The sequence below is a fragment of the Podarcis cretensis genome, assembly GCF_951804945.1.
Source record: "Podarcis cretensis genome assembly, chromosome: 15".
Classification (NCBI taxonomy): domain Eukaryota; kingdom Metazoa; phylum Chordata; class Lepidosauria; order Squamata; family Lacertidae; genus Podarcis; species Podarcis cretensis.
Window position 1 is genome coordinate 183,441 of NC_137185.1, and position 25,414 is coordinate 208,854.

The 25,414-nt window shown below is 51.8% G+C and overlaps 1 protein-coding gene across 2 annotated transcripts in view; it reads left to right on the forward strand.

Moving 5' to 3' along the window:
* Positions 1-25,414, forward strand: part of BLTP2 (bridge-like lipid transfer protein family member 2) — a 43,287-nt gene that overhangs the window by 9,028 nt on the left and 8,845 nt on the right. Inside the window, exons 5-27 of one of the 2 annotated variants that reach the window (XM_079955957.1) lie at positions 92-210; positions 790-850; positions 1,815-1,989; positions 2,478-2,604; positions 2,879-3,003; positions 4,156-4,223; positions 4,333-4,481; positions 5,422-5,537; positions 6,706-6,869; positions 7,817-8,102; positions 8,948-9,153; positions 11,352-12,441; positions 14,485-14,676; positions 15,999-16,201; positions 16,318-16,436; positions 17,394-17,614; positions 19,077-19,267; positions 20,479-20,578; positions 20,688-20,890; positions 21,276-21,570; positions 22,683-22,840; positions 24,079-24,285; positions 25,144-25,243. In XM_079955957.1, coding sequence (XP_079812083.1) covers positions 92-210; positions 790-850; positions 1,815-1,989; positions 2,478-2,604; positions 2,879-3,003; positions 4,156-4,223; positions 4,333-4,481; positions 5,422-5,537; positions 6,706-6,869; positions 7,817-8,102; positions 8,948-9,153; positions 11,352-12,441; positions 14,485-14,676; positions 15,999-16,201; positions 16,318-16,436; positions 17,394-17,614; positions 19,077-19,267; positions 20,479-20,578; positions 20,688-20,890; positions 21,276-21,570; positions 22,683-22,840; positions 24,079-24,285; positions 25,144-25,243 — 4,675 coding nt within the window. Of the gene's footprint in view, positions 1-91; positions 211-789; positions 851-1,814; positions 1,990-2,477; positions 2,605-2,878; positions 3,004-4,155; positions 4,224-4,332; positions 4,482-5,421; positions 5,538-6,705; positions 6,870-7,816; positions 8,103-8,947; positions 9,154-11,351; positions 12,442-14,484; positions 14,677-15,998; positions 16,202-16,317; positions 16,437-17,393; positions 17,615-19,076; positions 19,268-20,478; positions 20,579-20,687; positions 20,891-21,275; positions 21,571-22,682; positions 22,841-24,078; positions 24,286-25,143; positions 25,244-25,414 lie in introns of those variants that run through there. The other variant, XM_079955958.1, reaches the window with a different exon arrangement.

Consider the following 25,414-nt stretch of genomic DNA (forward strand, 5'->3'; position numbering starts at 1 on the left):
GAGAGGTGCTCAGGTCTGGGCAGAGAGCCTGGGTGGGTGGGTCTGGACCTCTGCCTCCTCACAGACACCCCCCCCCCTGTGCCCTCCCCAGCTCTGCTCTGTCCATGTGGAGGCGGTCAACGTCATGGTCCTGCATGCAGCGGCCTCTGAGTCCCTGTGGCACGTGCAGGTGACCAGGACACAGATCCTGCTGGATGGCGACGGGAGACGGTGAGTCTATGGGGGTGGTTTGGCTACCTGTAGCCCTGCCTTGCGGGAAGGGTCCGCAGCTCAGGACAGAGCGCCTGACTTAACATGCAAGAGGTTCTGGGTTCATTTCCCGGGGTCTCCAGATCCAGGTCTTCTTACTGAGGTCTGTTGGTACAGCAGAACCTCCATGCCCAGGGAAAGTCTACCTTCAAAAACCAAGCAGTGGGGAACAACTGGAGAGCACTGTTGTGCTCAGATCCTGCTTGTGGGTTTTGGATTAAGGGCACCTGGTTGTCCCCAGTGAGAACAGGAAGCTGGACCTCATGGGCCACTGGCCTAATCCAGAAGGCTCTTCTTCGGTTCTTATGGAACCTACAGGTCCAGAGCCAGTCTATCTAGATTCCTAGCCATTGTGAGAAGAGGGGACAGGACTAGACAGGCCACTGGCCTGCTCCAGCAGCCAGCCTCTTCTTAAGGCAGTACTATTTCTTAAAAAATAAATCTCTCAGTCGTGGGTGGGGGTCGCTGCAGTGTTTTTCTTTGTTCTTTGATCACTCAGAGTTGGATTGCTCTTGTCCCCCACCCTTTTGCCTCCCCCAGCATGGCCTGCGAGGCGACCTTCTCCCAGGTGAACAGCAAAGTCCTGAAAAGCAGCCGACAGGTAAGGCGGGGGGGGGGGGAAAGGTGAGCGAAACACCTGGTGGTTGGGAGCTTGCTTCTGTCAATTTGTTTGTAAAAGTGTTTCCGGACTGCCAGTCTGTAGGATAAGACACAGCAGTGTCCAGCACCAAAATATAAAATAAAGCAATTTTCTTTAAAAGCATAATTAGAAGTAACTGCATAGGTCTGGGTCTTCTAGAGATGCCCAGAAGTTGAAAGTGAGAGGGTGCCTGTTGCATCCCTGATGGATGCATGTCCCGCAGCCTAGGATCAAGGATGCTGAATGCCCAACTTCTGACCAATCACTAACAGCTGCATCCTTCCCTCTCCCCAAGGGCTCCTGCCTTTCTCAGACCTGCATGCTTTATTGATTCATATACAGCACTTGGGTGTTAAAACAGCCACCAGCCTCAAAACGGTTTGCAAAAAAAAGAAGTCAATAAGTAAAAGAAAAACAATAACCTAAGACTTTCCAAAAGTTAAAATAGCAGTTGAATAAAAACAGATTATAGTGGATGCTCAGGTTGCGAACATGATCCATGCAGGATGCATGTTTGCAACCCGCAGCGGCGCATCTGCGCGCACACGGATTGCGATTCGGCGCTTCTGCGCATGCACAAAGCGTGAGTTAGCACTTCTGCGCATGTGTGACCGCCGAAACCCAGAAGTAACTTGTTCCAGTACTTCCGGGTTTTGGCAGTCCGTAACCCGAAAAAACGCTGAAGCGTCTGTAACCCAAGGTATGACTGTGCAATTTTCACCAGCTTTCCAAGTTTCCAGGCTGACTTGTCTAAACAACACACATCATGAATTGGGATATATTGCCAGGTCCAAAATTATGAAACCAATACCATGCTACGGATTTCAAATCGGCTTTGGTCAATACATTGATCTATCGTCCAGCCCTAACAGGCAGAAATGCATCACCCCCATGGCGGATTCCTCCTTTTCCCTCTCTCCTGCAGGCCGACGCCTGCCTGGCTGAGCTGTCACTGGCCCTCACCGTCTCCCTGGACTTGCGCCTGAGGAAGTGGCAGCTCTGTGGCCTGGAGGTGGGCGTCTGGAGCTTCCACGCCGAGCTGCACGAGGGACTCTTCCACAGTGAGCTGCTGCGGCGCGCCGGAGGCGGAGATACGGCAGGTCGAGAACTCTGGGCTCCCAGGGGTGTTTGAGGGGGACCTCAAAGGGCTGAGGGTGGGCTCCTTCCTCCTCCTCCTATTCTTTGGCTTCCCAGAGCTCAGGCACAATTTGCAACTCACCTGCTCACCTGGGGCGAACACCCTGCTCCTCCTAGTTGAGTGAAGTATACTCTCTTGCCCCACCATTGGAAAGGGCGCCTGGTGTCCTGACCCCAAACCCTTGGTTTGCTGCTTCCGTTTTCAGCGGGTCGCTTCCGAATGAATGGTTGGTGTGAAGGAACCAGCTGCGGTGGGGAGGCGGTTTGGCACGGGGTGCAAGGGTCTGTAGTTCTCTACCCTGAAACTGGCAAGTGCACGAGAGAGGGAGGGAGAGAGCTGGGAGAGGGGTCTGTCTCTCCTCCGTTCCTCAGGTGGGGTGCCCTCGAGCGAGTGTCTTGGGTTCGAGAGGCCCATGAGCCTCTCACGCATGGCTCTTTCCCCTCCTTCCAGATCCTGCCACGGCCGTTGAGCTGCGCCCCTCGATGCTGAGCCTGGCTAGCCTGAAGTACGTGCCCTGCCGGGTGAAGGTGGAGCTGCAGAACACCAGCCTGGTGCTCTCTATGAACAGCCAGAAGAGGTAACGGGGAGTGGGGGGTTTCAGGGAACCCCTGTTCCTGGATGCAAAACCTTTAATTCAAAGCCATGAAGAGGGAATCTTGATTTCAACTTAGCTCAGAAGGTCCTGGGCTCAATCCTGGCTTCTGCATTTGGGGCTGGGAGAGAGACCCCCCCTTCCTGGAGTCATGTCAGAACTGCTGCCGGTCAGAGTAGGCACCACTGAGCTAGATGGGCAAAGAGTCCCACTTGGTATATTGAAGGGAGTTTCCATTCCATTGTCATCTCCGTTGCAGGCATCTCACCTGGACCCTGAAGCTGCTGCAATTTGCATACCAGTGTGACGGGGAGCAGATCCCTCTCCGCAGCTTCACGCCCACCTGCGACCTGCCCCAGATGAGCGTCGAACTCACGCTGGAAGGCAAGTGCTTGGAGGAAAGTAGTAAGAGGAGGGCAGAGGAACAGTAGGGCACATGGTGTGCACTTAGAGCCTCTTTCTTCGGCCCTCATGACACTTCCTGGGCTATGCCTCCTCCTCAGCCACACCCTCTTCCCAAGCCACACCCTCGCCCCTAGGTCACACCTCTCCTTAGCCACACCCTCTCCTCAGGACACGCCTCCTCTTTAGCTACACCCTCTCTCCGTAGGCCACTCTGCTCACTGGCTACTCAGCTATATTGGCAAAGAAAAAGTGCTTTACAGTACAGTGGTATCTCCGGTTGCGGACGGGATCCGTTCCGGAGGTCCGGTCGGATCCTGATGTTTCCATAACCTGAGGACCACTTCTGCGCATGTGCGCACGGCGAACCCTGGTAAAACTTCTGGGTTTGCTGCGTGCGCATCCTGAGGTTTACGTAACTAGAGGGTTACATAAATGGAGGTACAGTGGACGCTCAGGTTGCAAACGTGATCCATGTGGGATGCACGTTCACAACCCGCAGCGTTCACAACCCGCACGTGCGGGTTGTGATTCGGAGCTTCTGCGCATGCGCAAAGCACAATTTAGCACTTCTGCGCATGCGCGACTGACAAAGCCCGGAAGTAACCCATTCCAGTACTTCCGGTTTCGGCAGTCCACAACCCGAAAAAGCGCAACCTGAAGCGGACGCAACATGAGGTATGATTGTACGACTCTATGTGTGTTGTTTAAGTATTCTAACACTGTGACAGCAGATGGCGCTGTGGAGTTCTGTTTTTGCTCACCTGATTTCTCATACAATGTTTGCAACGCGTTTAGCTGAAACACTTCTTTGATTTGTGTAGATCCAGCTTGGCCCTTGCTTTCATTCATTTTTTTTTATATACTGAATGTCTGCACTGCCATTTGTACTCCCTACTTTGGAGTTTCCTCAAGGGAGGAGACCAGCCAGCCTCAGGAAGGGGTGAAATGTGTCATCCCTTGCCCTGCCCCCCTTTGCACCTGTCCCCCCCCCCCCGAGTGGAATGCGCCCCCCGCTCTCTAGGTGAGCTGCCTAGGAGGGCTCTTTCACAAGGAACGTAAATCCGATCACAGGAGGCTCTGCCACCCACAACCCCAACGAAGCCCCTCTTCTTTTCTTTTCTCTTCCCGCAGATGGGCTCCTGCTCTCTCAGAGCCGCCAGCGGATCGTCTGCCTCAGCCTGCTGAAAGCCACCTTGCAGGCAAGTGCTTCTCTTGCTGTAGTTGGATGGGACCCCCAAAGGTCATCTAGCCCAACCCCCTGCAACGCTGCGCTGCCAATGGCACTCCTCCTCTCTCACCCATCTGTAGGTCATGGCCATCGACATCTCGGTCGCCGTGGTGCTCAACACCTGCATTGTCCACTACCGCCACCAGGAGTTCTCCCACTGGCTGAGCATGCTGGCTCTGGCGCAGAAAGAGGAGGGGGCCCCGGCCCCCACCAGGAACAGCAACAGGAGGTCAGGGTCTCTTCCCCCCCTCCCTCCACGCCCGAAGCCCTGCTACTTATTTATTATAGCAATTATTATTATTTATGAAATGTGTATGCCACCCTATACCCGCAGGCAGTGCACAAAATCAGATTTATTTATTTATTTGGAGCATAGATTTGTGGTGTTGGAAGGGGCACCAGGGGGTCACCTAGCCCAACCCACTGCCACGCAGGAATTGCGGCCCAATAATCCCTGACAGATGGCCTCTGTTTAAAGTGAAGGAGAGCCCACCACTTTCCGAGGGAGTCCGTTCCACGGGCGAACAGCTCTCACCGTCTGTTCTTCCAAAGATGTAGTTGGAATCTCCTTTCTTCTCATTTTAATCCATCGGTCCTCCCCTCCGGAGCAGCAGAAAACAAGCTTGCTCCACCATCCACATGGCAGCACTCCGGATATTTGCACCCCCTCTTCAGCCGAAAAGTCTTCCTGAGTAGTTTGCATTCAGTCACATAAAGCAAGGCACTCCCTGCCTGCAGGCTTATGATATAAAATACATGACACACGAAGGAAAAGGGCCAAGGAGGGTAGAGGAAAGAAGCAAGCTCAGGCACCAGGTTTTTTTATAATGATAAGGTGGCACAGTTCAGGGGCAGAGGGTGCTTGTAGGAGCTGGGCTTTCATAGAATTGCAGAGTTGGAAGGGAGACCCAAGGGTCATCTAGCCCAACCCCCTGCTATTTCAGCAGAGCTGATGGAGTGCTTCCTGCCTTTCTCACCGAGGCAGCCTGGTGGGATGGCGGCCCCCAGGTGACAGTTGGGGGGAGAGGAGGAGGCCTGATGGAGCTGGCCTGCTGCAGCAGAGCCACCAGAGGAGCCTTGGGTCCATCACACCACCCTTCCTCAAATAGGGCATCTCTGGTGAGGTTGCAGATCCAGTGCAGAGCGACACCCGTTTCTCCCCCATTTAGGATGCCGCAGATCCTGGCCACCATCATCCTCAGTGCCTCTGTCTCCAATGTCAGTGTCTCTGTGCAGCTGGGGGACACCCCGCCATTTGCCTTGGGCCTGAACTCCGTCTCCCTAGGTAAGGACTGTGTATTTTGCGTTTTGGTATTGTGATTTAATCCTGCAAACCACCCTGAGACCTGCGTGTATAGGGTGTTATGTAAATTTAATAAACAACTCCTACTACTACTACTACTATTGCAGGGGTTAGGCTGTACTCGTAGTAGTAGTAGTTAGAATCGTAGCCTAACCCCTGCAATTCACTGGGGACTGGCCTCTTTTTAAAAACAAAACAAAACTGGGATCGTCCCTTTGCAATGATAGATAGATAGATAGATAGATAGATAGATAGATAGATAGATATTATTTTCAAAAATAATACCATAAATTTAGAAAACTGACATGCTTAGATATAAAGCATTAAAACAGTTGTTCAAAAGTTTTGACTGTTTCTAATTTATTGCTTTTGCAATGCATCTGTGACTGTAGCCAATCTCAGACGTTTTGAATGGCAATTCTTTTAAGGGTTTTATCTGCGTGGAAGGACTTGCTTCTTTTTCATTCAAAACAACAAATCTGTCGGCTGCTCTGGAGCCTGAGATGATAATGCAGTAAAATTCAGAACAGTCACAATTAATTGTGCATTGATTCCAAAACAAATTAAAACTATTTATTTTAATGGGGAGCCAGGGTGGAGCAGTTTTTGGAGCATTGGTCTAGGACCTGCGAGAGACCTGGGTTCGGATCCTCCCACTTGGCCATGAAGCTCTGAGTTAGACCTTGGGAGAGTCATTCACTTTTGGCCTGACCTATCTCGCAGGGTTGTTGTGAGGGATTAAAATGGGGGGGGGGTTGACCATGCGCACCACCTTGAACTCCTTGGAGAAAAAAGGTGGGATATAAATGCAACAAATAGATCAGAAACCTGATCGAGTGATGCCAGCTTTCAAAGTTGGGTGGTCATTGACACCTGCAGCCTGCCCCCTGCCACCCCCTTGCCTCTTCGCATGCCCCCCAAGTAAACCCCTGATACCGCCCACTTTGGGAGCTGTTGTTTAAGGGGTCTGCAAAGACCAGCAATTTCCTGTAGCTTTGGAGAGTTGGGGAATTTCTCCAGCAGAGTTTGTGGACAATTTCCCTCCCTTCCTCCTTCTCTCTCTCTCTCTCTCTCTCTCTCTCTCTCTCTCCCTCTCTCTCCCTCTCTCTCCCTCTCTCTCCCTCTCTCCCTCTCTCCCTCTGCCTTCTAGATTACCAGCACCTGCGTCCACAGAGCGTCCACCAGCGAGCCGTCCTGGCAGTCGACCACCTCTGCTGGCGTGTGGGGGCTGACTCCCACATCCAGCGCGCCCCCCACCCGCCCAACATGCACGTCTGGGGAGAGGCCCTCATCCTCGACTCCTTCAATCTGCAAGTGAATGATGGGACGGGCCTTGGGCAGAGAGAGCAGGGTGGGGTGGGGTGGGGTGGGGGGAAGGGGCTTGGCACAGATTCTGGGAGGTTTCTTGCAGGGTCCAGCTTGGGTGCCAACCCCCCCACCATGCAGCTCAGGGCCTCCCCACCCTTGCATCCCGGGGCTGTCCCACCCCATTTTTCTGCAGGCCTTGCCATCCCTGCTGCATCCCAGGGCACAGATAATCTTGCATCTCCTGTCCCATTTTTGTGTGGGGCAAAAGAGCTGAGAACAGATGGGTTTTTGGGGGGTGGGGGAGAGAAGTGAGTCAGTGAGAGAGAGAAAAGTGAAGGTGCTAATCTAAGTTGCCACCTTCGTGAATATTCAGGGAGAGCATAGCTTTGATTTCCCCCTGTGAAGCAAAAGCTGTAGGAGGGAATGCAGGAGTCAGGCCAGCTCAGTATTGTCTACACTGACTGGCAGTAGCTCTGGCGTCTTGGGGGCTCATCCATCCCTGGAAATTCTGGGGATTGAACCTGAGACCTTCTGTGTGCACAGCAGGAGCTCTGCCACTGAGCTACGACTCCTTCCCCCCAAAAGCAAGTTTTTGCCCTCGTTTCTAAATCTTTAAAGGAACATTAAGAAGCTGCCTTTAACCAAGCCCGTCTAGCTCAGTATTGTCTACACGGACTGGCAGCAGCTCTCCAGGGCTGCAGGTGGGGGATTCTCCCAGCCCTACCTGGAGATGGCGTTCGGGGAATTGAACCCAGGACCCTTCTGCATGCAGATCAGGCGCTCTGCCCTGAGCTGTCGCCCTTTCCTGAAGAGAAAATAAGATTCTGGACCTCACGATTCTAAAGCTCACGATTCTAAATCTACCCCCCAAAAACGAAACCGAGATGCTAGTCCTCATGGCCACTGCCTGGGATCACAATGTCCCAGTGACTCATTTCTGGCCTCTTCCGCAGGGCAGCTACAACCAGCCTCTGGGCACCTCCAGCACCCACGCTGACACCCTCTTCCTGGACTGCACCCTCCGCGGGCTGCAGATGGAGTCTTCGGACACCTGCTCCGAGTGCCTCTCCAGGGTGTTGTCCCTCTGGCGCCCCCAGAGGATGGAGGAGACCCTGGGATGCCCAGAGGAGGAGGAGGAGGAGGAGGCAGCTCTTTCCATTGGGGAGGAGCTGGGGGTCCTCTGGAAGGTTGACCTGAAGGTGGAGGATGTCAACTTCTTCACTCTGTCTAGCCTGGCCGGTGAGTGCTGGGGGTGGGGGTGGGACAAAAGCCTTGGGGTGCAGCGGAGGCTGTTTCTGCCCCCAAAGTCAGACAGGACCGGGGGAAGCTGGAGATGGGTCTCAGTGAGCCATTGGGGCACCGTTCCTTAGGAACACAAGTGAGTGAGTTCCAAATTTGAACTCAGTGCAGCATGAAGAACTTCCTTTCATCTGTCCTGTTTGTCCTGTTTGTCATCTTCAATGGATCTCTGAGTTAGAACTCAGAGTTACAAGGGAGGGAGAAATCATTTTCAGTCATTTAGAGCTGCAGCACCCCCTTCCTTTGGAACTCCCTGCCTCTTGACACCAGGAAGGCACCTTTGCAAAGCCTCTCCTGGCTATATAGAAAGTGACCTGTCTTTTAATCTGCTTTTTAGCTGATTTTAATCATTTCTTGATACTGATATTGAATGATTTTTTTTTATTATTCATTTTGTAAACTGCTTTGAGGTTTGTTTGGTGGTGTTTTTTTTTCAATCAAGAGGTCTGTAAATTATGAAATAAATAAGTAAGATAAATTTAAAGCACCCGCTCCCCAAAAAAAGAATCATGGGAACTGTAGTTTGCCCTTCATGGAGCTACAATTCCCAGCACCAAAAACAAACTGCTGTTCCCAGAACACTCTTTTCATGAAACAAAACAAAACAAAAAAAACTGATTGTGAGCTGTTTGCAACTGTTTTTAACATTGCTTGGACGGGTTGTTATTAAAGATATTAATCCTAATAATACAATAAGGTAATCATATCATGAATAAATAAATGGAGCTTGACCGGCGTGCCATCCATTCTCCCTCCCTCCCTCTTCTTCTCTCCCCCCCCACCAGGGGCCACAGAGGCCAGGCTGGACACCCTGACCATGCTGGGCAGTGCTGAAAGCTGTACTATCAGTGTCCAGGGGGTGGCGCTGGCCTTGGTGAAGAGCATCACGGAGAAGATGCAGCCCTGCTGCAAAGCGCCCGCCATCCCCAGCCCCCTGGCCGACCTCTCCAGCCTCTCCCTCACCTATCGGAGCAGCATCCGCTCCCTGGAGGTACCACCGCCCACCTTTGTCAAGCGGGGAGGGGGAGGCGGGCAGCAATTCCCTGCTCACCTGGGACCTTGGGAGAAGGGGCATCAACACGGGGGGGGGGCGGTTATTCTGATTTAACTATTTATTTGTGCTTTTACCTGTACAGTTGTACCTTGGAAGTCAAACGGAATCCGTTCCGGAGGTCCGTCCGATTTCCAAAACATTTGAAAACCAAAGCACTGCTTCTGATAGGCTGCAGGAGGCTCCTGCAGCCAATCGGAAGCCCCATCGGACGTTTGGCTTCCAAAAATAGTTCGCAAACCGGAACACTCACTTCTGGGTTTGTGGTGTTTGGGAGCCGAAATGTTCGAGAACTGAGCTGTTCGAAAACCAAGGTACAGCTGTATTTTTATTTTGTGGCCTGACGTGAGATTTTTGAATGAAGGGCGGTATATACTTTTTATTTTGTTGTTATAATTATTATTGATGCGCATAAGGACATAAGAGGAGCCTTCCTGGATTGGGCCAAAGGGGGCCTACCTTGCACTGTGGCCAAATGCCCCCTCAGAACTTGGCAATCGAGATAGACTGCTTCTGGACCTGGAGGTTTCATAGAAACGTCAGCAGAGCCTGCTGGATCAGGCCAGTGGCCCATCTAGCCCAGCCTCCTGTTCTCACAATGGCCAACCATATGCCCCCATGCGAAGCTCCCAAGCAGGACCTGAGCGCAGGAGCCCTCCTCCGGCTGTTTCCAGCAACTGGGATTCAGAAGCATTGCTGCCTCTGTTCAGGCAGAGCAGGGCCATCCTGGCTAGGAACCATTAATAGTTTGCTCCTCCTCTATGGAGTTGTCCAATCCTCTTTTAAAGCCATCCAAGTTGGGGGCCATCACTTCCCCCTGCAGCAGGGATTAACTGCAGAAGCGGACACGGAGCAATGGTTCCAAACTACAAGAAAAAAGATTCCACCTAAACATTAGGAAGAACTTCCTGACAGTAAGAGCTGTTCGACAGTGGAATTTGCTGCCAAGGTGTGTGGTGGAGTCTCCTTCTTTGGAGGTCTTTAAGCAGAGGCTTGACAACCATATGTCAGGAGTGCTCTGATGGTGTTTCCTGCTTGGCAGGGGGTTGGACTCGATGGCCCTTGTGGTCTCTTCCAACTCTATGATTCTATGATTCTATGATTCTATGATTCTAACTCTCCCCTTTGGTTTCCCTGTGTGCTGGGCCTGGGGATTAATCCGAGCCACGCGGTCCAGGTCCGGTCCCAAATCCAAGGATTCCACGAGGAGTCAGTCCAACAGGGCCAAAGCAGGAAACTCGGCTAGGTCAGGCACAGGGTCTCAGGCAGGTTCCAGCAAGCAGCAATGTTGCTTCTGCAACCTGGGGTGAGGTCCGGCAGCCTGTTATCTCTGACGGGGTAACGGCCAGTCCTGATCCCCCGGTGACTCAGCTCCCTGTCTCGCCCGAAGGCGAACACTCCTCCTGCGAGTACTCAGGTCTCTCCTTCTCTCAGACCTTAGTCTCTGCAGCTCGAGGGATGTCGGTGGTTTACTAGACCCAGAGGCCGCCTCAGCCTCTCCTGACCCAACTGGTCGTGGAGCAGCTGTAAGTGATGGCCCAGCTGGAGGCAACGAGGTAATCCCCGCATCTGGAGCCAGGGCAGGCTCAGGCCTGTGACTCAGCCCGGCAGATGCTTGTTGCAGGGGAACCTGTGCAGACTGGGGCTCTTCAGAATCAGGCCCCAGACTAGGTTCAGATGCTGCCTGAGGCAGAGGGTTCGGTGCGGACTTAGACTCCTCTGGCTCTGAGTCTGAGCCCGAGTCCCAAGAGCACAAAAGAACCTCAGGAGAGCCTGCTGGATCAGGCCCATGGCCTACCTGGCGCAGCATCCTCTTCCCACAGTGCCCGACCAGATGCCCCCGTGGGAAACCAGAAAGAGCCCTCTCCCCACCACAGCTTCCAGAGGCTAAGTCCTCTTCCTCCTCCATGAATTTGCCCAGTCCTCTTTAAATCAAGCCATACCAGTTGGTGGTCCATCACCGCCTCCTGCAGCAGCAGTGAGTTCCACAGTTTCACTCCGCTCTGCATGAAGAAGTCCTTTCTCTTCTCCGTCCTGAATCTTCCACTGTTCAGCCACTTCTTCCCCCGCGTTTTGGGGGACGGGGTTGCCTTCTCTCCTCTTTCCTGCCTGACCCATCTGCCCTTCTCCACCGCCAGGTCCAGTGCGGCGAGAGCCTGACCATCCTCTGGAGCCCCGCCAACCACATGTACCTCTTCCAGCACCTCCTGTCCACCTTGCACTCTTACGAGACCCTGCGGGACCTGCTGTCCCCGCCGAGGGCTGCCCTGCCCACCGACGGCCACCCCGCCACCGCCGAGGGGGCTTCCCCTGAAGCCAGCTCCCCTCCTCGGCGCCTGCTGACCCTGACACTGGAGCTCAGCTCCCTCAAGGCCACGGCCTTCGTCTCGGAGATGCACTACCTGAGCCTGGCGGCCGAGCGCCTCCTGCTCAACCGCCACGGCACGTCTCTCCATGCCTACTGCCCAGGGCTGGCGGCCGGCTTTGACGGCAACAGCATCTTTGTCTTGAAGGAGGTTGAGCTGCAAGCCGTCCCGGAGCTGGAGGAGATGATCCTGCACCGAGGGCCGTTCCCCTCCCTGAGCACGCTGCGCAACCGCGTCTGGGCCCTGTCGTGCGCCAGCGTGGCGGTGGAGTTCCCCTACCAGTACGACTTCTCGGCCACCCTGGATGAAGCCCTGGGCATCCAGAAGTGGCTCAAGGGCCTCCATGGCAGAAGGAGCGCCGGCGCCGGAGAAATCCCCGGCTCCCGGCTCCCTCCAGACCTGCTGTTGAAAGTTCAGCAGTTCTCCTGGGTCTTCCTGGATGACGTCTTTGAGGTGAAGCTGCGCGACAACTACGAGCTGATGAAGGACGAGAGCAAGGAGAGCGCCAAGCGACTGCACCTTCTCGATGCCAAGGTGGCTGCCCTGCGCAAGCAGCATGGGGAGCTGCTGCCGGCCCGCAAGATTGAGGAATTGTACGCCTCACTGGAGAAGAAGAACATCGAGATCTACATCCAGCGCTCACAGCGCCTTTACGGCAACACGCCCATGCGCCGAGCCCTCCTCACTTGGACCGTGGCTGGCCTGGAGCTGGTGGCGCTGGCCGACGAGTCCTTCCACGGTGCCGAGAGGGTCCTGCGGCAGATCCGCGAGCTGGACGCCACCAGCCCCTTCCCCGCTGACGGGCTGGACCTCATCACCCACTGGTGCCGCATGGTCAAGGGGAGCATCAACAGTTTCTTCGGTGAGGTCCTGGTGTTCCCAGCACGTGGGGGCTTTGCTGTCCTCATCCCAGGGCATGTGGGGAGGATATTTGAGGGGCTGCGAAGGGAGGGAGCCCAGTAGGGCTGGGCAATATGTTGATATACAGTCATACCTTGGATCCTGAATGTCTTGGTACTCAGACGTTTTGGCTCCCGAATGTTGCAAACCCGGAAGTGAGTCTTCAGGTATGCGAACGTTCTTTGGTACCTGAACGTACAACACTGCTTCCGCGGCTTCCGATTGGCTGCCAATCTGAAGCTGCGCTTTGGTTTCCAAACATTTTGGAAGTCGAACAGACTTCCAGAACAGATTCCAAGGTACGATTGTCCAAAACTGGTTTGAAGTCCATATCATGATATTGGGTTCATAGTTTTTGACCTGGCAGTGTATCACGAATCACATTAGAGCTGGGCAATATATTGTCCAAAACCAGTTTTGAGTCCATATCACGATAATGGTTTTGTAATTTTTGACCTGGGGATATATTGTGAATCACGATGTCTGTATGTGCTTGCTATGCAAAAATCACATTGTGGGGAACCCCCCCCCCCAATGCCTCTACATTGCTCCATCCTTATTGTGGAATATCCATATATCATGATGTTTAGCTGGTGATATATCGCGATGTTGATAACCAAATGTTGCCCAGCCCTAGAGCCCAGGGGGTCTCTAGCGGAAAGGTCTCTGCGCTGTCCTCAGGTGACTGCAGGGTTTGGGGGGCAGCTGCAGCTAATTAATGGTTTGTTATCAAGCCTCATAAATCTTAAGGGAGAGCCAAAGTGTGGCTCTCCCTGGAGGAGCAGGGTTTGAATCCCCACTGAAGTGCTCTGGGTGACCTTGGGGGCGCCAGTCACTGACTCTCAGCTTCAACTGCCTCATAGGGATTAAACGAGGAGGGGGGAACCCATGGGCTCCTTAGGGGAAAAATTGTGGGACATTAATCCAATAAGCAAATAAATAAATTGAGCATTACTGATAAACCACCCAACACTCTAAACTTTATTATCATTCCATTTACACCCCACCTTTCTTCCCCAAGAAACTCAGGGTGTGTGCACTGCACTCCTCTTCTCCATTTGTCTTGAGAATGCGGGACGGGTTGTATAGGTACTTGTTGGGGGGGATGCCCTCTGTACATGCTCAGAGGCACTATTAGGAACGTAAGAAGAGCTCTGCTGCATCATGTCAATGGCCAATCTAGTCCGGCATCCTCTTCTCACAGAGGCCAGCCAGATGCCGCAATGGGAAGCAAGTAAGCAGGATTCACGAGAGCAATTTCCCCCTCCCCTTGTTTCCAGCAACTGGTATTCTGAATCATTGCTGCCTCCAGCTGTGAAGGTAGAGCAGAGCCACCATGGCTGGTAGACCTCGATAGCCACCCACCCCTTCCATGAATGCACCTAATCCTCTTTTAAAGCCATCTAGCCTAGGGCTTGCCGATCAGAAGGTCAGTAGTTTGAATCCCCACGACGGGGTGAGCTCCCGTTGCTCGGTCCCTGCTCCTGCCAACCTAGCAGTTCGAAAGCACATCAAAGTGCGAGTAGATAAATAGGTACCACTCTGGTGAGAAGGTAAACGGCGTTTCCGTGTGCTGCTCTGGTTCGCCAGAAGCAGCTTAGTCATGCTGGCCACATGACCCGGAAGCTGTACGCCGACTCCCTCAGCCAGTAAAGCAAGATGGGCGCCGCAACACCAGAGTCGTCCGCGACTGCACCTTATAGTCAGGGGTCCCTTTACCTTTACCTAGCTTGGTGACCTTCACTATCTCCTGTGGGAGGAAGTTCCACAGTTTAACCCTGCACAAGTCTTTTTTTTTTTACTTGTCCCGGATCTTCCAAAATTCAGCTACGTTGATGTCCACGACTTCCGGTGTTATGAGACAAGGGAGGAAAACTTTCCCCTCTCCAATTTCTCTTGGCTATGCATCATTTTATAAATTTCTGCCATTCCCCTGGGTATTCCCCTACATCCCCTGGGTCACTTCACCTGCCCTTTCCTGACGCTTCACCTCTTGACTTTGCAGTGCGGATCCGTGATTACCCCCGCTACCTGTTTGAGATCCGGGACTGGCGGCTCTCGGGGCGTCTGGCCGGGGCAGAGCAGCGGGGCCAGCCTTGCTCCCGCCGGCGGCAGGTGCTGAAGCTGGGGCCGCCCTGGGGGGACGTCTCGGTGGAGAGGAACATGCCCCCCTTGAAGTTCTACCACGACTTCCACTGTGAGTCCCCGCGAGGGTTTCCAGGCTAGGAGGAAGGAGCAGGAGGCAGCCTGAACACCCCCCAAGATCTCAGGCAGAGAGAAGGGTCCTTGCCCCAGTCCCACTTCTGCCACCTGGTCCTATTTAAAGAATGGATTTTATTGAAATTTGGAAAATGAAAAGATTAATTTCTTTTTCAAGACTAAATAGCTAATATGAATAGAAACACAGAACAGAAAGAGAGAGAGAGAGAGAAGGGGGGGAATAAAAAATGTGGGGGAGGGGGAAAGAGAAAGAAAGAACGTCTGTTGTTTTTAAACTGGAGATGCTTCCAGGAATTGAACCCGTGGCATGGTTCTTCCATGCAGAGTGATTCTGTCTTAGACCCCCAGATGCTGTCGATTTCAACTCCCATCATCCACAGCCAATCTAACAGCCAGGAATGATGGGAGTTGTAGTCACGCAACATTCAGGCACCCAAAGACAAAGAAGGCTGGGTTTAAGGGTTGGTCTCCAACCAGGAAGATGTGAACTACCGTAACATTTCCTGTGAGCCATGAAGTCCGCTGTGTGACCTTGGGCCAGTCTCTTTGTCTCATGGCCCAGCCCGCCTCGTAAGGTCGCTGGGAAGATAAAACAGGGCGCTAGGTTGGTGAGACCCACAATTGCTGGCCTAAGTTGTCAGAGAGGGAAGGTGGAGTGAAAAGTGCAATGATAAGGGAATGCTGGAAGCTGCCTTATTCTAAGTCTATTTAACTCTGTACTGCCAGCACGGACTGGCAGCAGGACTTCAGGCAGGAAATCTTTCCCAGCCGCGCCAGAGGTGATGCCTCTGGGGACTGAACCTAGAGTTCAGAATAATAGTGTTTTACAGCATTGTGTTTATTAAAATATTTATATGCCATTGTTCATTAAAAAAATCATCAGGTTTACAGCAGCTATATATAAAACAAAAGTTGTTGCTGTTATTGTTTCTTACCAGAGACCTTCTGCTTGCAAAGCAGGGGCTCTCCCATTGAGCTTTGATCATTTTCCTTGAAAGCTAAGTAAGGTTCCAGTCTTCGTGGGGTGGAATAAACAGCTGACTTAAACAGGAAGCTGCTTTATCCCAAGCCCATTGAGCCTACACTGGCTGGCAGCAGCTCTCCAGGGGTTCAGGCAGGGAGGCCTTAACCCTACCTGGACATGCTGCAGCGCATGGAGCCAGAGACCTTCTGCAGGCAAAGCGGTGGCTCTGCCCGTGAGCTACAGCTCACCCGGTAAAAACGACACAAGTTTCTGGTCTTCATGGTTCTGAACGGAGGAATGTGCTTTTCCACACCTGGGCCCCCTGTCCTTCACAGCCGAGGTCTTCCAGTACACCATCGTGTGGGGCCCATGCTGGGACCCGGCCTGGACGCTGATTGGGCAGGCCATTGACCTGCTGACCAAACCCTCCGAGGACCCCAGCGCCCCCCTGCCCTGGTGGGACAAGAGCCGCCTGCTTCTCCACGGCGACTGGCACATGGACATTGAGCAGGCCAACCTGCACCAGGTGGCCACGGAGGTGAGGCCCGACGGGGCGGGGCAGGGCATGGAGGGAGCACGGCGGGTCGTGGGCTTGGGTGGCCACCAACAAGGGGGGCAGCCTGGTCTCTGCTCCAACCTCGCCTTCTGCCGCAGGACCCCTACAACACCACGGAGAACATGCACTGGGAGTGGAGCCACCTCTCCTTCCACTGGCGCCCGGGACAGTTCGTCTTCAAAGGGGACCTGGACGTCAACGTCCGGACAGCCTCCAAGTAAGTGGCCATATTGGCAGGGGGAAGCAGGGCTTCGAGGGCGAGAGCGTGTGAGATAGAGAGGTGGTTCTTTAGGGGAGGGTGCTATTACGTTTGCCCAGGCGTTTGGTAGTGAAGCTTGCCTCTGTTGGCGTTTCTTCAATAACCAGAGAATCCTAGGAATGTAGCGTGGGAAGGGAGCCAGAGAGAGCAGTAATAACAGCAGATGGAAATGGAAAGATGAGAAACGAAAGCATGAACCAAGCATGCAGAATACAGAGGGTTTTATGTGGGCTAAGTAAGTGAGTCTAACAAGCCACTGAAAGAAAGAAAAAACCAGGATAAGCATTGTCCTTGCGTAAAGAAAAATTAGCATATAAGTTGCCTTATTATTACTATTATTCAGTGCTTTTTTTCTTAAAAAAATGTTTAGGGGTACACCATTTTATAGTTCAAATCGTGAAAAATAAATACAGTGGTACCTCGGGTTACATACGCTTCAGGTTACAGACTCTGCTAACCCAGAAATATTACCTCGGGTTAAGAACTTTGCTTCAGGATGAGAACAGAAATCATGCTCCAGCGGCGCAGCAGCAGCAGCAGGAGGCCCCATTAGCTAAAGTGGTGCTTCAGGTTAAGAACAGTTTCAGGTTAAGAACGGACCTCCAGAATGAATTAAGTTCTTAACCCAAGGTACCACTGTACAGTAAATAGACAAAAGTATAAAGATTCACAAAATGTTTAGAGGTATGCGTACCCCTGTGTCCCCCCACCCCCCAGGAAAAAGCACTGCTATTATTTATGAATCACCTGCCTCTGACTCCTAGGTTACAACATCAAAGCACAATATTATGCCTTTATGAATTATATTAATATCAGGCCGAGATTCCCCTTAGTTGCTGGGCAGGATCAGGGTGTTCCCCTCCTGCCGTGGGGTGTAATACCTGTTTGACCCTCCTCCTTCCTCCTCTGGGGCAGGTATGACGACTGCTGCTTCCTGCACCTGCCGCAGCTGTGCATGACGCTGGACCTGACGTGGCTGTGCCACGGGAACCCCCACGACCACCATGGGGTGGTGCTGCGCTCCCCAGAGTTCCTTCCCGAGGTGCCCGTGGGCCAGGACTATGACTCCTACCGCGCCTTCCGCTCCGAGAACCTCAACCTCTGCATCTGCATGGACCTGACACGGCCCAGCGGGGGTGAGTGGGGAATCGTAGAGGTCGCAAGGAACCCCAAGGGTCATCTAGTCCAACCCTCTGCAATGCTGGAATCTCAGCTAAAGCATCCATGACAGAAGATAGGGTTGTGTGTTTCCCCCACTTTTTTTTATAGGGTAGGTTAGGATACAGGAGCCAGGCTGAGTGATTCCCCAGGAGGAAATATTTTAATTTCCAACTAAATAGCAGGAAGACCAAGTATTTTTAAAAGACTGGAGTAAATTCTTAATTTATTTAAAAGACCACTGTAAACAGTTAAAATCATTGGCAGGGATGTAATGACACTTGTAATGTGGACTTATCTATGGTAACTATGGATATATAACAGATGGATAATGGTAAAAGATGCAGAAGATCTAATTTTAAATATGGAACCCAGGGAGGGAGGGAAGGAGGTCCGGAGGTTCAAAAGAACCTTTTGCTTAAATGTTTGAAATGGTTCTAGTTAAAATGTATAAAACTGTGTAAAACCAATAAAAATATTATTTAAAAAATGATTTCCAACTAAGTATCAGGAAGAGCTTTCTGAGTGCAAGAACTGTTTGACAGTGGAACGGTCTCCCTCGGGAAGTGATGGACTCTCCTTCCCTGGAGGTTAAGGGATGCTTTGGTTGAGATTCCTGCATTGCAGCAGGGGGTTGGACTAGATGACTCCTGGGGTCCCTTCCAACTAGATGATCCCATTATTTCAGAGTGGCTGGGGCAACCCAGCCAGATGGGCAAGGTATGTATGTATGTATGTATGTATGTATGTATGTATGTATGTATAAATAAATAAAATTGTTATTATTATTAATAAAGTGCAATTAAAAATCAAGTATCCCATTTAAAGTGGTTATAAATCCTGACCTGCCAAGGAAAATAAATATTTTTTTTATGTACGCGACAACAGCAGCAAGAGTCTTAATAGCACAAGGACGGAAGAATGAGGAAACCCCGACGAAAGAACAGTGGCAAGAGAAATTGATGGATTATGCAGAACTGGAGAAACTGACATACAAACTGCGAGACAAAGACAACTGTGACTTTAAAGAAGAATGGGAGCTTTTTACAAACTATTTTAAAAAACAACAAAATGAATTGGACTTCTTGGCAGGCTTTGAATAAACATACACAAATTTATTGACTGTTAATATAATAGACAATTTAAGGATTTTTACAATTTTACAATATGCAGAGACCAACATGTGCTGAAAAGTCAGAGAGAGGAACTGAGGGAAATCTTGGGGAGGGAGGGAGGGTTCTTTTTGGGGGAGGGGGAGGGGGAAAATGGGGGGGTTTGGAAGATGATATGTTATGATAATTTGTTATATTGGAATTATTAATAAAAATTATTTTTAAAATAAAATAAAGTGGTTATAAGTCCCTGCCCTGGGACTTGTTGTCTTGATGGCGATGATGATCTGATCTTGACAACTGTTCTGTTCCACCCCACCCTCCGCAGAGCCCTCCCAGCCCCGGATCCTGCTCTACAGCAGCACCCTGCGCTGGATGCAGAACTTCTGGGCCACGTGGACCAGCGTCACGCGCCCCATCTGCCGGGGGAAACTTTTCGGGAACCTGAAGCCCATCAGGAAGAAGCTGGGCCAGCACTACCGGCAGCTCTCCTTCACAGCCCTCTTCCCAAAGCTCCAGGTGAGATGCAGGCCAGGCTCCCGGAAGCCAGGGTGGGGTCTCATCTGGCTTCGGATTTGCACTTGGGAAGCCCATTTGCTCAAGTGGGGAGGGGTGTAAGGGGCAACCCTCAGAATAATAACACTAGGACTTGGGGACACCCAAGGAAGCTGCATGTTGCAGGAAAAGGTAAGAATTTATTCACACAGCACATAAGAGGCATCTGTGACCACCAATTTGGATGGCTTTTAAACAGGACTAGACAATAAATTAAAATAACTTTTAGAAATGATAATAATTATCATTTATTGTGGACTGATAATTATTTGACTAACCTAACTTGTAGATATTGTGAGCGTTAAAATATTGTACGTGCAAAAATTGGCAAGTGGATAGCTGATGGTTAAGGGCACCGAGTTTTAAAACAACAACAAACTATTGTAATATAAAGTTAATTGTAAGGAATGGAATGTGAATTAGAAGTAACTAGGGAAATACCACAGCAACAAGAAGAAACTTTAGGCGCAGCAAGAACGGAGTGCGGGAAACCAATTTTTGCAAAATTGGTTGTGGCTGATTTGGTAAAAATTAGGGAAAACCAATAAAAATGATTTGGCCAAAAATAATTAATAAACAGGATTAGGCAAATGCATGGGCTGTCAATGGCTCCTAGCCACAGTGGCTCGGCTCGGCTTCCGCAGTTGGACACAGCAATGCTTCTTTTATTATTATTATTATTATTATTATTATTATTATTATTATTGTTATTATTATTATTATGGATTTTCTTGTTTTACAGAATACAGCAATGCTTCTGAAAATCCGTTGTTGGAAACCCCAGGAGGTCTCCAGCTGTTTTTGGACTGCAATTCCCATCGTCCTTAACTGGCAGGACCATTGGTCAGGAATGATGGGGACTGTAGTCTGAAAATAGCTGGAGACCTGAGTTTGGGAATGATGTGGGAAGGAGATCTCCATTGTTGGGCCAGTTGCAGCCTGGCTGCTGTCGCTCAATGGATGACCGGGTCTTTGCATTACTCAATTTGCATGGTTTCTGGAAAGAGTGGTGGCAGTGCTAGACGAGCGGGCTCTGGGGAGAGTAATGTGCTGCACTGCGGAAGAGGGAGAGTGAAAAACCTCTGCCCCCCCCCCCCATCCTGTGCGTCTTGTTTGAGCGAATTTCACCAAAGGCCGAGACGAAAGCAAACCCTGTTTCTCCTGCTTCCCCCCAGGTGCATTACTGGGCTTCCTTCGCTCAGCAGCGTGGCATCCAGCTGGAGTGTGGGCAGGGGCACATTTTCACGCGAGGCACCCAGAGGCTCATCCCCCAGGGTGAGTGGGCACAAGGGGGGTGGGAACTGGGAGGGGATCTGACGTTGGCAGGTAGGGGAGGCTTCTCCCTTCCCTCTCTCTTCCTCACACCGCCGTTCTCACCCTGCAGCCGGGACGGTGATGCGGCGCCTCATCTCCGAGTGGAGCATCACGCAGATGATGAGCGACCTGAGCCTTGTCACAGTGCACCTGATGGCCTCCACCTGTGACGAGAATGCCGACCACCGCCTAGACTCCCTGGTCAAGAAGACCCACCTCCTCAGCCTCTCCTCCCTTGCCTACCAGCGCCACAGTGTCCGCACCGCCGAGGAGGTGGGCAGCAGCGCAGGAGCCCCCCTTCCTTCAGCAGGGAGCATGCCTTCCCCCAGGTTTCAGGCAGGGGTCCCAACTGGAGGTGCAAGCATTCTGCAAGCCCAGCAGGTGCTCTGTCCCAGAGATTTGGCTCTTCCCTTGAAAGGCAAACTAAGTTTCTAGTCCCCAAGATCTGGAAGATCTGTGGAACTAGTAGCTCCACATTAGCCACACTGACTGTTAGAAGCTCTCCAGGCTTGTGTGTGTGTGCGCGCGCGCACGCGCATTCCCAGCCCTACCTATGTGACAAGCAGTCGTTACGTGCTGCTCCTGGCACCATCATTCCCTTGCGCAGCCTCCTCCCCTGGGGCTCATGTGGTGCCTGACAGCCTCCCTTCCCCGCCAGGAGCTGCCTCTTCGCGACGGGGACGACGTCTTCCACACGCACCAGCTGCACCTGGTGGACTTGCGGGCTTCCTGGACCACAACAAACCGGGACATCGCCTTTGGCCTCTATGACGGCTACAAGAAAGCGGCAGTCCTGAAGCGCAACCTCTCCACCGAGGCCCTGAAGGGGCTCAGGATCGACCCCCAGCTGCCGGCCAAGAAGCCCAAGAGGGGGCCTCCCCCCAGCTACCAGCCTCCGCTGAGGGTCATCGCCCCACCCAGCAGCACCCGGACGGAGCGCAGCCCCTCCGGAGGTGAGGGAGGGGGAAAGGGGTTGGCTGTAAAGTGGCGGGGGGCGGGGAAGTCAAGAGCCTCTCCTTTCGCATGTGGGGGTTTTGAATTATGGAGCAAGTGTCATAGGCACACACACCCCGGTCACCAATCATTGCTGGATCAGTGTCCCATTCCCCCCGACAGAAAAAGAGGGGAAGATGCATGTAAATATCTGAGTCGGAACTCAAAGAATGGACCCGGAGCCTTGATACACACCATAGAGCAGAGAGAGGAAGTGGGAAAGAACATCACTTTTTTCAGCTTCCTCATTTTTTTATTTTGCTTGTTACATAAAAATTATACACCACTCCATTGTAAAGAAATCTCTGAACATTCGGCGAGAAAGATAAAGCAATAAAATAATCCCTGAGAAGAATTAGCAATAATTTGAGGCTTTCTAAAAGTTAACACAACAATAGGCTGAAAATGGATTGAAACTCGCATCCACTTTCTGAACATCTGGACTGGCTTGTCTAAACAAGAACATCTTTAGCTGAAAAGAGTGCAGCAAAGGTTCCTGCCTGATATCAATAGCCAGGGAGTTCCCAAGTGTAGGCGCCGCCAGACTAAAATACTGTTTTCTTACAAATGCGGAACTGATATAACGTGGCGCTTGTAACAGGGCAAGTTCTGCCGATCAAAGTAGTCAAGCTGGTGCATGTGGGGTCAGGTGATATTGTAGGCAAATTGGTCCCAAGTTATTAAGGGCTTTATATACTGATAACATCTTGAAATTTGCGCGGTAACAAATTGGCAACCAGTGCGTATATCTGAGCACAGGAGTTCAATGCTGACAAGGCCTTGCTCCTGTCAGCAATCGGGCTGCAGCATCCTGCGCCAACTGCAGCTTCTGAATCACATGCAAGGGAAGCCCCACACAGAGCACACTGCAGTAGTCCAGCCCTGAAGTCCCCAGCACATGAACTACTGTGGACAAACTTTCCCGGTCCAGCTCTGTGTACTTTCCCTCTCACACCCAGACCGTAGAGCTCTTCCTACACCCACCTCTTACCCCAGCCTTTCGTCTTTCTCAGGGATGCGCTAGTTGGCCCTTGGGGTTCCCCCAACTCTTGAAATCTGTGATTCCCCCCAGGAGCCTACATGCTCAAGAAGCTGATCGAGGAGACGGACCGCTTTGTGGTGTTCACAGAGGAGGATTCCGGGGTGAGCGAGCAGCTGTGTGGGATTGCTGCCTGCCAGACGGACGACATCTTCAACCGAAACTGCCTTATCGAGCTGGTCAACTGCCAGGTATTTGCCGCCCCCGCCACCTGCCGCAGCCCCCCTTCCTCCTTGCTGGGTGGGGAACGGGCCTGCTGCCACCTCTCACCCAGCGGAGTGATCAACCAGGGTTGCAAGGATTCTTTGCTTGGTTGGGCAGCTTTTGGGGGGCTGACTGTTTTGAGGGGGTTAGCCTGCATCTTATCAAAGGAGATTCACTTGCAGGAACATCGTGGGCCATTCCCCAGGTCAGTGGGGCTCATTTGACAACAGCAAGGTGACTAGTCCTTAGTGTCAATGGCACAGCCCTGTGGAACTCCCTGCCACTGGAGGTTCAGCAGGTGCTTTCTGTTCCTACTTTTAAATGCCTGCTGAAAACTTTCCTATTCGGCCCAGCCCATGCAGGCAATTAAGAATGGACCATTCCACAATAGTGAAATGGTGTCTGTTTTAAACTTCTCTTATATGGATTTTGCTGTATGGTTTTATATACTATTCATAGAGTCGGAAGGGTCATCTAGTCCAACCTCCTGCAATGCAGGGATCATAGTTACAGAATCCCTCATAGATGGCCTCTGTTTTAAAAAGCTCCAGTGAAGGCGCATCTGCCACCTTCAACTGCTGGTGGCTGAGATGGCATCCTTGGATTGTATATTTGATGTCACTCCAGTCTTTTAGTGACTTTATTTATTCATCATAACAATAACAATAATAATTATTATTTATTACTTATATCCGGCTGCGTCTCCTCAGCCACTCTGGGCGGCTTCCATCAAAGATTAAAAATACGTTAAAACACCAGTCATTAAAAAACTTTAGGTGTCTTCTAAACATCAGATAGTTGTTTTTTCCTTTGACATCTGATGGGAGGGCGTTACATTCATGTGTCACCTTTTCCTCCAAGGAGCTCAAGGCGGCCTCCCTGGTTCTTCACTCCCCATTTTATCCCCACAACGACCCTGCCAGGTAGGCTGGGTTGAGAATGACCAAGACCGGCCCACCAAGGTCACCCAGTGAGTGTCATGGACCAGGCGGGGATTTGAACCCTAGTCTCTCCCAGGTCCTGTGCCTCATTTAATCCCCACAACGACCCCTGTGAAGTTAAGCTGAGAGGTTGTCGCTGACCCAAGGTGAGAGCTTCACGGCTGAGTGGGGATTTGAACCCTGGTCCCTAGCCCGGCATTCTAACCACTGCACCACCCTGTCTCTTTGGAGTGAAACATTGCCTGTTGCCAACTCCTGCTCTTCCCTCCCCCCCCCCACCCCAGATGGTCCTCCGCGGGGCAGAGACGGAGGGCTGTGTGATTGTCTCGGCCGCCAAAGCTCAGCTGCTCCAGTGCCAGCACCACCCAGCCTGGTATGGGGACACCCTCAAGCAGAAGACCTCCTGGACCTGCCTGCTGGACGGGATGCAGTACTTCGCCACCACCGAGAGCAGCCCCTCCGAGCACGAAGACGTGCAGCTCTGGCTAGAGGTGGGTGCTGTGTAGCGTTCCCAAAGCAAGGAAGGATTGGCCTCTGATTAATAGAATACACACGAGGCTTGACCAGCAAAACTCTGGGAGGGGTGCCAATAATAATAATAATAATCCTCTCTCTCCACCCCTTGGCCCAGGTCATTTTATTCACAAAAGAACTTTTTACACAGTGTTCGTAAGAACCAATCATATTTCCTCTGAGCATTTCAAAAAAACCCATGTGGGGACAACTACAAAGACTACTCTGAGCATGCATACATATCTGAGAGTAAATAAAACAGGACTGGAGGAATGGTTTTAGGAAACTCCAGAGGTCATAAACAGAAGTAAACATGAGAGGCAGGATTTACCATCTCCTTGTGAACTCTCTTCCTGGCCCTTAAGATCTATCTAAAGACTAAACTACATCAAAGTAACCTACTATCTTTATGTACTGAGGATGCCTGATGAAGCAACTGGCCTGTGTATAGAATGCTTATAGGTGCCTGTCAGGCGTAGAAAATGAAAAGTAGAGAAAATGGCCGGAGATGCAGAGGCTTGTGGGATTTGATCAGAAATTACTGTCAATGAATCAAACCCAGTCAACGCCATGCTTTCATCATGGACACAATGGCTTGATGCATATTTTATAATTCCTCATAGTAATTCCACCTGACTCCCACACTGGATATTTGCACTCCTGCAGTGCTGCTCTCCACAGCACACACCTTGCCAAAACAAGTGGTCTCAGGTGGCCAATAGCCAGGGGCAAAATGTGCCTGGCACCTGGTGAATTCTGGACGACACTGCTTTCTCCCCGGAGGCTGCCCTTCCTCCCTCTCCCTCACCCCTGCTCCCTGCCTCCCTCCCCCCCAGGTCAAGAACATCGAGGAGCACCGCCAGCGAACCCTGGACTCCGTGCAAGAGCTGATGGAGAGCGGGCAGGCGGTGGGCGGCATGGTCAGCACCACCACAGGTCAGTGCGCCAAGAGAAGAGGAGGCAGGCCAGGCCAGAGAGCTGAGTGCCCACCTACTTCGGCGGGGAGGGTGGCAGGGGTTTGGGAAGGGCGGGCGGGTGGGGGGCACTGTTCTCTCAGCCACCTGGGAATCTGACCTGCGACTCTTTGGTTCCCTCCCTCCACATTTA